Genomic DNA, 12,990 nt, shown 5'->3' with positions numbered 1-12,990 from the left:
AGCCCTGAGATACTCAGTCCCAGGGCAGGGAACCAGTCAGTGCCCAGGAGACTGGGGCGACTGCCCTTCGCAATCACCAGTTTGAGTACAGCCTGTTTGTCCCGGAACTGTACTCTCACGGCACACATTCCCATAACATGGATGCGGCCTGCTGAGTACGACTGCAAGGTTGCCGGAAAGGGCTCCAGAGGGGGCAACTTACCCCTGGGGAAGAATGTCTTCGCGGTCTGGTCCGACACGATGGTGAATGCGGATCCGGAGTCCACCTCCATGTCGCACTGCTGACCCTCAATCTTCACCTTGACGTGTGCCTTGCCTTGCGCTGGAAACAGCACGGCCCTCCCGTTGATCTCCGTTACGTAGTGGCAGTCCTTTAGAAAACGAGTTGCTGTGGGCGGTCTGCGATGCTCCAGTCTAGGTGCTCCTGTTGCTCCCGACGACGCCGATCTACAGACCCTGGCGATGTGACCCGTCTTTCCGCACGTCCGGCAGATAGCATCCCTGAAACGACAACTCTTCCTTTCATGGTTTCCGCCACAACCTGGGCAACTGCCTCGGCGATCTCTGTGCACTGTGCAGGCCTGACGCACCGACTCGACCCCACGGACTGGGCTCTGGCTCGGAGTAGCCTCTAGCTCGTCCATGGCATGCGCAACTTCTATCTGTGGCTTAGTGGCCTTGCGACTGGCATCAAGCTCCTCTCTTTCATAATTCTCCGTGGCGGTGGCCTCTTTCAAGGCTGAAGCAAGGGTAACCTCTTCTTTAGCCACGATGCGTCTTCTGGCTTTCTTGCTGCTCAGACCACCAATAAACCGATCCAGGAGAGTCTCTTCCAGATTTTGGAAGCCGCAGTGCTGAGCGAGCTTCCGGAGTTCAGCCAGAAATGTGGATACAGACTCCCCAGCATGCTGCTGCCTCTTATGGAACTCCATCCGCCGGGCCATCTTGGTCTCAGTAGGCGCCAAGTGGCTTGTTAGGCAGGCAAGAATATCTTTGAGAGATGTCTCACTCAGCTTTGCTGGAGCAAGTAATGCCTTGGCCAGCTTGAAGGTCTCGGGCCCACAGTAGCTCAGGAATGTGGCCCTTCTTTTGCTGGCATCGGTGATCCCTTGAGCCACTGCAAAGAACTCGAAGCGTTCGACGTAGTCTTCCCAGGTGTGGGGCTCTGATGGCTGGAAGGGCTCCAATACCCTTGGACTCTCCATTGTCCTAGCGGGCAGGGTCGTCTTCTCAGCTGGCCAGTGAGTCTTGTTCTCAGCTGCAATCCGGACTCTGAGGCAGGGTTGTGTTTAACCGCTCCTCAGCATTCCGGATCCCATCCTCGTCGCCAGTTGTTGTGACGTGGGGTTTGTGATTTCAGCTCTCTTGACAAAACATGCTGGAGACAGTTCTCTAGTAACAGCTCTTTATTAAAGTGAACAAGACTGAAGACTGAGGAGAGGAAAGCTACATTTATAGGGACAGGGGACTAGCTAGGAAGGGATACATTTTGGAGGGAACAATATCAAGCAATCACAGTGCTGCCTTTTGGAGGAAACCAATAAGACAGAGGATCCAAATACAGCAGCTTAAATGAACCAATAGTAGCTGTACCCTCTGGAACCAAAAGGCAGTTACTTTATCCTAATGCAAATACAGACAATAATAATACAGATATAAAATCCTTTGACTCAATACACAACAGTTGGTTCCGGAAGTCTGTACTTAACCTGAAGCGAACTTTCCCATTGAAAGTAATGGAAAGTGGATTAATCCGTTCCAGACGGGTCCACAGAGTACTTAAACTGAAAGTACTCAAACCAAGGGGTACTTAAACTGAGGTATGACTGTAAGTGAAAAATGCCGTCGATATTTGCACTACTTTGTTGGCCAATGGGAAATAAAGTCTGATGCTGCAGAGATCTTCCTTTATCTTTTTGTGTGTGTTAGCATTTAATTTATTGATAAGAACACATTTTTGCTTGACTTTTGAATTGAAAACTGCAATATTTTACACTTACTGAAATGTAAATCCCACTGCAATGATTTTTACATATTTATGAACATGCATGGAATTCAGTATCAAGGGTACTTCTGTGACATATTGCAACAATTCAGTTTTATTGCACTCTATGGGAATAATAATAATAATAATAATTTTATTTATATTCCACCCATCTGACCAGGTTGCCCCAGCTACTCTGGGTAGTTCCACTCAAAATATTTAAAAAAACAGTAAAACATCAAACATTAAAAAAAACTTCCCTATACAGTACAGGGCTGCCTTCAGATGTCTTCTAAAAGTAAAATAGTTGTTTATTCCCTTGACATCTAATGCGTGGTCATTCCACAGGGCACATTCTGCTGAAATAGTAATGCATCTCCCCTCCTTCCTCAAAAGAAAATTGATCTTAAAAGTTGTTAGTCCTGCCATACTAGCTGTTGGGGGAGACAAACAGTAGAGAGGGCTGTTGCATTTCCAGATAGCCACTGTAGGAAGTAGAACGCTAAAGTAATCAAACACAGATCAGATGTTGGTCTGACTCAAAGACTGCTCTATTTAGGCACTTATGCAACAAATGCTATATTTATATCCTCCTTACAAGTTTCATTTCTGGTAACCCACATGAGGTGGGGGTACCACATCCATTCAGCTTCCTGTTTTCAGTAAGTTAATGAAACAGAAAATAGTACTCCATAAACCAACTAGCTAAAAATGAAACACACAACAGATCCAACCCTTTGTACAATGAAGAGCTTCACAGAAGTCTGACTGCACCAAAAAAGGTGGCATCTCCATTCAAGACTATCTTGGCTCCTATCCGTGGAATGGTGAGCTGAAGCTCATCCCCTTCTTCTAATTTTGCAATACCTGTCAAGAGAGTTTGAATATCCTTACAGAAATGTAAACATATAAACATGTACAGATTGTTATCATTCAGTCCAGAGGCACCTCTTTGATTTAATGTTGTTATTGCTGCTGTTGCTAATAATAAGTTCCCAGGATGTAAAATAAAACTTACAACAAATGAAAAAAATTATTTTCCCAAGTAGAGCATAATACCTGGAGAGAGACTGTGTGGGTCTCCAGCAAGTGTTGGGAAGCGACACTTGTGTGACACATATTATGGTAAAATAAAAAAATTCCTTCAGTAGCACCTTAAAGACCAACTAAGTTTTTGTTTTGGTATGAGCTTTCGTGTGCATGCACACTTCTTCAGTGTATCTGAAGAAGTGTGCATGCACACGAAAGCTCATACCAAAACAAAAACTTAGTTGGTCTTTAAGGTGCTACTGAAGGAATTTTTTTATTTTACTTCGACCCAGACCAACACGGCTACCTACCTGTAACATATTGTGGTATCAGTCTGGGTGGGTGACTCTCTTCCTAACTTCATAGGATTTTTGAGAGGATAAAGGGATGGACAATTATATACACTGCCTGAGATCCTTGGAGAAAGTGCAATATATAAAAGTAATAAAATATCCTATATAATAAAGTCCCTGTGTCTCTGCGTCCAGTATTCCCTGTGTCCCTGGGTTTGCGCTAATGCACATGTGCCCCACGGACACAGGGACTGGATTAAGAGGCGGGACGTACACACACGCGCGCTCTCTCCCCCCCTCAACCCTCTGCCTCCTGTCCCCCTGTGGCGGCAGACCAAGATGGCGGCATTGGGTTCCGGGGCCGCGGCAGCAGGAGCCCAGTCCGGCTCCCGCCGCCGCGGGCCGCGGCCCCAGAGCCCGATGCCGCCATCTTGGTCCGCCTCCTCCTCCTCCTGACAACCCTATCTGGCCCGTGGGAGGAGCGGCGGGGCCGCGGCCTTCCCTCCCTCTCTGCGCTCAGCCGCAGGACACGACGGGAGAGCGCTTTGTTTAATTGTGTTCCCAGCGCGCCCCGAGCGCAGAAAGTGAGGGAAGGCCGCGGCCCCATCGCACCTCTAGCGCCCGTTTTCTTAACGGGCTGAATGAGACTAGTAAAATATAAAGATTGACTTTTAAAACTGTGGCCCAAGTTGGTGGCCACAGCTTTCAGGTCATGGAACAGGAAACAGAACCCCTAAACTACCCACAAGAGATCTTCAGTATGATGTGAGCATTGCTTATAGACAGTTAATCGTGCAAGTTTTCCAACACATAGATACACACTTTTTCAAGGGCAGGAAGTCATGTGAATTGTGCACCTGTTCCTCCACCACACAGAGACTGCTTGTCACCCAGGTAAGCATTTGCACTCAGGCTTCAAAATTACTGAGCACATTCTGCTGAAAGTAGCTTGAAATAACAGCCACAACTCCACTGAGGAGAATCTAGTATTGTCTTTGAATACTGTTCACAGGCAACCACCACAGAGTAGGTAAAGATCAGGAATTTAGGAATTTATGTATGAAACTTAATAAGTGAATCAGTGAATGGTTGCAGAAATATGTGCTACACACCCACACCACTTAGAAACACTGTGTCAGATTTTTTTTAAAAGCTCCTTCTCATTCCATGTGTGGGACAAAATGTATTTAGGACAGGTAATGTATTTACCAGCAGTATAACAAGAGTTGTTAGGATTAGTGGGAGGCATGTTTTGGATGCAACGAAATAATGTAACCAAACTGAGATCATCACCAACTACATGAGCTTTTTTCCTCTGGATCCAATGTCCCATTGCAAACATTTCATCTGTATACAAAACCTGAAGAATAAAGAGAGACAAATTTGATTACATCATGAAACTTTAAGAAAACAGAACAAACTCCAGGAGCTTCCTGAACTCTTTACCTGGCCGTATATGAAAAAGTAGCCAGTTTCTCTGACAAGGATTTTGTTTCCTTGCTCTTCCAGAGCATTTCCTCTTTTAAAGCTAAGAAGCCATGGAACTATACTTGAACCATCTAAAAGAAACAAAAAATATTGTAAGAATAAGCTAATCAGTTCATGCTTCCTTTTAGTATCAAAGGCATGTTGCTGACTTTTGAAGAGAATCAGTTGAATTTTTTGAAATCAGTCGTTTCTACCTGTAAGATGAGATTCAAAGAGCTGTGGTAACAACTTCTTTATACCTGCTTGTTTTTCTCTTAGGTCACTAGGAATAAGGCACCCTCTCCCCAACACAGATGATTCATGTTTTCAAAAAATTATGGAAAGTTGGGGGCCTCCACAACTGCAGCAGTGCAGCAAAAAGAGAAAATGAGGATTGCCCTAGTATGCACAGAGAATGCACCACTCGAGCTGGTATGGCTAACATTTCTCCAGGCTGACTGCCAGACTAACCCATGGGTCAACTCTCTGGGTACTGCATATCTAAGTGGGTGTGGCTAATTTTCCAAAAAGAAAAGGGGAAAAAAAGCACATCTGAGGGGGTCTTGAGGAGGGTCACAACCTCTTGGCATCACAGAAACACAGCAGAGGGCATGCATTTAACATCTTTGAAGAAGAAATTGACAAATTTGGGAGGGCACAAATCTTTTGAAATCACAGTGGGGAACAGAAGGAACCAAGGCAGGCCTCTGCAGCCCACAGGGTAGCAACCCCTGCACTAAAACAAGTGCAATAACTGAGCATAACTCTGTCACAGCGCTCACCTGAGCATGTGCTCCAATGAAGCAGTAGCACACAGGATTTGAAGACAGGGTCACCATTTCAGCATAAGGCTGTGCTGACAAATTCCCATTGGAAATGTGAAGGGATGTTACTAATGGAAATGAAAAGCTGAGCACAATTTGATGTGTTTCCTGCCCTGTAGCAAGTGAAATGGAATCATAGGTGGTACTGCCCATTTATTTGTGGCAAGAGTAAAACGAGATTTAAAAATTGCTGCATTACCATGTTGCTGAATGTCACGCTTGCTGTCAGCCATCAACTGAAGACATGACTGTAGAACTGAAGGGGGAAACACAAGGAAGTAACACATCCCAGCAGCCGAGACACTAAAGTACAATTCCCCCGCAGTGGCCGCAGAAGCAGAACAATATTGATGGTAGGTTCTCTCTGTGTGTGTTTTTCCTGCCGTCAGGGGCAGAGGAAGAGGGGTGCGGTGGGGGCAGGTCGCTTCGGGTATCACCACTGAGGGGGGTGACAAAATGGCAGGCGGCACTCACCGCGGGGCCTGCAGCGTGTCTGAGCCACGTGTCTCTCCTGGGAGTGATGTTGTGGCTTGGGCGCCTGCAGGCTCCACACTGCTCCAAACGGTACGCCCGCCGCCACTTCCCCCTTAGCTGTAGGGCGGCTGAGTGGAAGGAGGCAGGCAGACTCCAGAGGCCCCGCAGAGCATCCTGCCCTGGCACGCACGCCGCCCCAGTCGCCCGATTGGCTTGCTCCGCCACTGCCTGCCATGTCCCCTGACTCCTGCAAACTCAAATTACTCCTCCTAACTAGTCTTGGGGGACCTGCAGTCCATGGATTGTCAAGGCTTCATGTCATTGTGATGCCAGGTGACTGACATGTGGCAAGTGGCCTCACCCACCTGTCAAAACATGGCACAAAAGGGCTGAGGAGGAGAAGGATCCTACCCAATTGCCAGATCCAGTTTCCCATACCCAACTTAAGTTATTGCTATATTTTGTAAAATAGTGTTTTCTGATATCTTTTTTTGCTATTTGTACCCCACTCTTCAGCCCAAAAGGCTCCCAGAGCAGGCTACACACACAAGTAAAACAAGGCAGTCTATGCCCACAGGCCAACAATCAAAACAAAAAAGCCATGCAAGGGAAAAGGGCCTGGCAAAGAAGTGGGGAACTTGTTCATGAATCGACTCAATTTAGGGGTGAATTTAGGAGGTCAAGTTTAAAGATGACACCAAATTATTCAGTGTGGTTAAAAAAAACAAGAAGTGTATCTGAAGAAGTGTGCATGCACACGAAAGCTCATACCAAAATAAAAACTTAGTTGGTCTTTAAGGTGCTACTGAAGGAATTTTTTTATTAAAAAAAACAAGTTACTTTGATAACTTGTTCATTACAAAAATGAAATTTTATTTATTTTGGTTTTCATTTATGTTTTTAGATTTCATATTGTAATTGTTCTGGGATGCCTTTGTAGGCCTGCAGAACTGCCTATAAATGGTTTGTGTGAATAGTCTAAAATGGAAGTTTACCCTCATGCGGCTGAGTGTAGTACAGAGCTCAAACAAATTACAGTGGTACCTCGGGTTACAAACACTTCAGGTTACAAACTCTGCTAACCCGGAAGTAGTTCCTCAGGTTGAGAACAGAAGTTGCGCAGCAGCAGCAGTGGGAGGCCCCATTAGTAAAGGTGCGCCTCAGGTTAAGAACGGTTATGGGTTAAGAACGGACCTCCGGAACAAATAAAGTTCTTAACCCGAGGTACCACTGTAAAAATTAAAAGTTAATGGAGAATGGTTTCCTGTCATCAGATTTATTTTCATGGCATTAAGTTCAGATATTTGCAATTCTGAACAAAAATTAATTCAGTTAGCAGAATGAAGCAAAGCAAACTTTGAAATGAGTACTTTATTGACTAGCTTTTGAGGAATTATTGTTTGAGTAAGACCATACCAAACTAAAAGTTATGAGCTTCAAAATTTGCCCCTTTAAATACAACAGATATAGAAAGTGAAAGGCAGCTATGGTAGAGGTGTTAGGTTGAGCAAATATGGGATTTAACCAACACAAAACATAATGAATCTACTTTTCCAGAATAGTACAGATTTTTATGGTGACATCTCATCAGCTTCTGAATATATTGATATATACAGATTCAGTATTCTCTTTTTTTTAACAGATTAACCATTACTTATTTATCTGCTACTTCTGTATCATGTCTTTCCACCAAATCGTGTTGAAGGCTAATAGCAATATTTTGACACATGTGGCTTCAATGAATCTGTGTAGTTTGTTCACCTTCTATAGATAAAATAACACTACTGAACCTACCAGAGTTGAAGTGTTCCCCATGTATGAAAACAATGGATCACACCAGGTGTGAGGAACATTTTTCAACCTAAGTGGGAAACTTTATGGAGACCACCAGCGGAGCAAGCCGATCGGGCGCCTGGGGGCGGGGCCAGCTGCCCGTGGGGGCGGGGCTAGCTGGGGCAGGACGCTCCATGGGGCCTCTGAGGAGTCTGCCTGCCTCCTCCCACCCAGCCGCCCAACAGCTGAGGGAGAGGGGGCGGGTGGACTGTTTGGGGAGACGCATGGCTCAGGTGCACTGCAGGCCCTGTGGTGAGTGCCGCCTGGCATTTTGTCACCCCCCTCAGTGCTGACACCCGGGGTGGCCTGCCCCCCTTCCTCCGGCACTGGAGGCCACATGCCAGTGGTGGGCAGGGCCAGAGGTCAAAGGGTGTGGAGCAAGCAAGCACAATTCTAGGACACATTGTAGCTAGGCAAAAGCTCTCAGGGAGGTGGGAGAGCAGGGCTGGTGAAAATAATGACCTGGAGAGAGTCCTAAGAAATGGATCGAGCCGTTCAGTCCCCGGGTCTGAGATTTCACACACACACACACACACACTGCTTTTCCCCTCTAAAAATGAAATACTGCCCGTCAGTGAGGCCAAACTTAAGATTCCCCAAATGTTTAGGGGTATGCGTCATAGCTGCCAAGTTATCCCTTTTTTAAAGGGATTTTCCCTTATGCTGAATAGGCTTCCTCGCAAGAAAAGGGAAAACTTGGCAGCTATGGTATGCGTACCACTGCGTCCCCCCAGAAAAAAGCACTGTCTCCCTCCCTCCCTCTCCCTCTCTCTCTGTGTGTATCAATGTTACATTTTCCAAAACCACATTCACATTAAAATAAACATTTCCTCATTCATATCTTTCTTTAAAATAAACCAATCATTTATGACTTTCCTTCTTCCCCCTCTCTGGTTACTTTAATTTTCCCACCTATCCCACCTATTCTTGTATTTTCATTTAATTCCCTTAATCCTTTATTATTCCTTTGTTATGTGTTATACTTTACTCCTACTAATGTTTTCACGTGGTTATAGTTGTTTTCCAGATACTCCACAAAATTTTTCCATTCTTCTTTATATACTTGCTCTTCTTGTTCTCTTGCTTTATTTGTTAGACGCGCTAACTGCATATTATGTCCTTTTTAATTGCCAATCCTCCTTATTTTGGACATCACTCACCCACCATTTTTGGGCTAACAAAATCCTAGCTGTTGTAGTAGCACACATAAATAGGTTTTTTCTGAGACCTAGGTACTTCCGACTGTACTATTTTCAAAAGAAATGCCTAATTACCATAATTTTGGCTGTATGGCCCAATCCCAGCAAAAAGACTTATATGCCATATCTGGCTTTCATAGTTGCTAGCCCATTTACTCCTTGGGGGCCTGTCTTCTTTACTAAGCTCTTTTCACTTACCTGCTTCTCCTGCGTGCGGGGGAGACCTTTTCCCCCTGTGTTTGTCTCCACTCCACATTATCTCTTCACTACTCTGATGTGGTCCAGAAGAAATTTGCTGCCAACAACATACGCAGAAAGTCAATTATTAGGGCTGTGACTCGTGTCCTTCCCCAAAGTGAATGGAAAATGCAGAACACGCAAAGAAGTATATATTTCCTTCCAAATGGGTCTGCAGGCTCACCTGACTAGAAGCACCTTCTAATACATTCAAGTAGGGAATGAAGGAATTGGCCTCTTTGCTCTTTTTCAAAGACCTCAAGAGCTGTGGAAATGCTGTCCTTGTCTGGACCCTGCAGTTCAGCTTGCTGCTCAGCATTGCTAGTTCTGATTTTAATGCTGTAACATAGTAGAAAGAGACTGCTGCAAGGCAAGATGACATGAACACTGCAAGCCCCAGAAATATTAGTAAGAGCCCTTTAGGATCCAAGCCATTAAAAGGATGGGAGATGGTGATATGGCTATTTCCTCGTGTGAAGGTCATAGATGCCATGGCTCCTTTATTAAACACCAGATGAAAACTTCAGCTGATTCTTTCTGGTGAATAACTACATCTTGCCGGTTGCATCCAAGATATGTGGCCAAAATGCAGGCAGCGCTAACTTCCTGTCATGTGGGTCTGTTGATGCTATGTGCATGACATTTAATGCTTGCTTCTGCTTTATGGCTCTGTTTCTGTGGTTCCCCAACTCACCTTCCTCATTTCAGTTTCAGCTTGATACACAGCTGTGTATGATCTTCACCACATCCAAATGCCTGGTCATTTTGAATTCCATTGCACTCTTAGATAGCAAGCTGTGTAGGAAACTCTTGGCAAGGTGTAGGGAATACAATGTATTGGCTCTGAGTACCAAACATGACATAATTATATATTTTCATTTTCCTCTTATACAATCCAGTGACAGAAAGATTAAAACTCTGACATCATCAAAGAAATCCTATCAAACTACGGGGATTAACAATGCTACTCTTGTTTTTCAAAAGTCACTAAGAAATAATTATTATGTTAAAGCTCCTAGACCATGTATGTCTTATTGATACAATTTATGGAAATGGCTCATTGATCACAGTGGGGTTTAGAATCATAGAATCTTAGAGTTGTAAGGGAACAAAGAGCCATCTAGTCCACCCTGTGCTATGCAAGAAACACAGCTAAGAATCTCTGACAGATGGTCACCCAACCTCTGTTTAAACACCTCCAATGAATGATAGTCCACCACTGTCCACTGTTCAACAGTTATTTCTGTCAGAATGTTATTCCCATTGTTTTAGTTGGAATCTCCTTTATTGTAATTTGAATCCATTGGCTTGTGTCCAATCTTGCAGTGCAGGAGAAAACAAGCTTGCTCCATCGTCCATGTGTCAGCCTTTTAGATATTTCAAGATGATTGTTATATCTCCTCTGTCTTCTATTTTCAAGGCTAAACATACCCAAATTTCTCAACCATTCCTCATAAGACATGGATTCCAGGCACTTTATCATCTTGGTTGCCCACCTCCAAGGTTGTCAATAACCTTTGTAAACTGTGGTGCCCAGAACGGGACACAGGACTCCAGGTGTGGCCAGACCAAGGTAGAATAGTGCGGGACTATTACTTCCCTTGATTAGTTACAGGTAGATAGTTGTGTTCGTCTGCTGTAGTCAAAACAAAATAAAAGAATTCCTTCCAGTAGCACCTTAGAGACTAACTAAGTTTGTTATTGGTATGAGCTTTTGTGTGCATGCACACTTCTTCACAAACTTAGTTGGTCTCTAAGGTGCTACTGGAAGGAATTTATTTTATTTTTTCCCTTGATTAGGTCACTCTTGTTAAGCTGATGGTCTACTAAGATCCCTAGATCATTTTCGCATGCACTACTGGCAAAACAGCTACCCCCTATCCTATATATGTGTACCTGGTTATGCCTAGCTAAGTGTAGAACTTTACAATTCTCCCTATTGAAATTCATTTTGTTAGTTTGGGCAGTGATCTCTGATCCATAAAGATTATATTGAATCATGATACTATCTTCTGTGGTATTAGCTACCGTACCCCTGTCAGATTGGTGTCATCAGCAAATTTGATGAGCATCTCTCGCTATTCCTCCATCCAAGTCAATTATAAATATGTTGCTCAATGATGGGGCCAGCACAGAACCCTGCAGCACCCACACTTGTCACTTTTTACCAGGATAACAAGGAACCATTGGTGAGCATTTTCTTGGTTTGGTCAGTCAACCAGCCAGAAATCCACCTCATAGTAACATCATCTAGCTCACATTTTCTCAGCTTCTCCAGAAGAATATCATGGGGGACTTGGTCAATTTTTTTTTTACCAAAATCAAGATACACTATATCGAGAGCATTCCCCATACACACAAATCTGGCATAACTTATTTTTGAGAAAGCTTGGAAATGGGCTTCTGCACTGGTGTGGGGTGACCGGGGCTGTGGGGGGAGGTGGCCCAGCAACCGACACCCTGCAGGGAGGCAAGCCACACGAGGGCCAGGCCTTTGGGGCTAGGCTGGGCCCCACACTGTACCTGCCCAAGTTGCCCACCCACTGGCCAGCTCTTTTCCCCTCAGCGCAGACATTTCATTTGATCTCTAACATTGCAGCCAGGTGCCCCCACAACAGGTGCCCTGCAGGAAGGCAAGCCATGCCAGGGCTAGGCTTTTGGGGTTAGGGTGGTGCCTCTTTCTCCTAGCAAGAGAGAGGTCATCTGGGATCCACACACACACACCCCACTCTACCGGAGATAATTGGGACTGTGCTGCACTGCCTGCCCTCCCAGCGTCCACACAGGGGGAAGCCTGGCTGGCCAACAGAGAGCTGTGCTCTCTCTCTCTAAGAGGAGGAGGCACTGTCCCAGCCCCAAAGGCCTGTCTCCGGTGCGCCATGCCACCCCACAGGGTGCCTGTCATGGAGGTGCCTGGTTGTGCCCTCTCAGAATCCAGTGGTGTTGGCATTGACGGGCTCCATTCACCCTCCGTGCTCTACCTCCAGCATGCATGTACCCTGGGCACCAAAAAGGCACACTACACCACTGTGCCTCTGCCTACCCTTTTAAGATAAAAGGCAGTGGGTAGAGGCTTATCTCTGAGCTTAGCACTGCAGCCCCACACTGCTGAGATCAGGAATAAGAGAATGCTGCCTGATCTTTTGAGAGTATTGGTGGAAATACTGTTCTTTACTCCTAAAGAACAAGATATGCTTGTTATTTTATTTTTAAATGTATATATTTGTTCTTGTTTTTGTGTCCTTGGAATATGGTCCTCAGACCAAAAAAGGCTCCTTTTTCTTGCTACTAAAAGTGGTTTCCGGTCAGTTTCCAACCTAAAGTCAAAGTATTGATCTTCTAGGGCTTTAACAACTGTTGCTGAGAGTTCTTGAAGAACAGCCGCATCTCATATGACTTGCACATGACCCCCCACAAAAATCAGATTTAGTTGTCCTATTTTGGATGACACACCATAATTAGAGACAAGGTTGTGTCATTCATTCTTTGAATTCCTTCCTCTGGAAACCTGGCTATTCCCTTCCTATTGGCACTTTTAGAAGTTCCTTTGTTTCATCTGCTCTTTTGAGTTCTGAGCTTTCACCTGTTACAGCATTTCCCAACTTGTCGGTTGCTTTTAGAGATAAATGCCACATAAAACTTTTTGTTTT

General features: G+C 44.9%; 1 protein-coding gene across 1 annotated transcript; it reads right to left on the bottom strand.

Annotated features, from left to right (window-relative positions):
- Positions 1 to 1,233: 1,233 nt before the first annotated feature.
- On the bottom strand, positions 1,234 to 10,077 carry TNFSF13B (TNF superfamily member 13b). The gene is made up of 6 exons (XM_060282602.1): positions 9,525 to 10,077; positions 9,302 to 9,398; positions 5,797 to 5,853; positions 4,753 to 4,865; positions 4,516 to 4,666; positions 1,234 to 2,851 (listed from the first exon to the last, which is right to left on the bottom strand). Exons 1-6 carry the CDS (start codon positions 9,831 to 9,833, stop codon positions 2,739 to 2,741), a joined length of 840 nt encoding a protein of 279 aa, XP_060138585.1. The 5' UTR covers positions 9,834 to 10,077; the 3' UTR covers positions 1,234 to 2,738.
- Positions 10,078 to 12,990: the final 2,913 nt, after the last annotated feature.

This window comes from Zootoca vivipara, chromosome 1 (assembly GCF_963506605.1).
Source record: "Zootoca vivipara chromosome 1, rZooViv1.1, whole genome shotgun sequence".
Taxonomy (NCBI): domain Eukaryota; kingdom Metazoa; phylum Chordata; class Lepidosauria; order Squamata; family Lacertidae; genus Zootoca; species Zootoca vivipara.
This window is presented reverse-complemented; position numbering and strand designations above follow the sequence as displayed.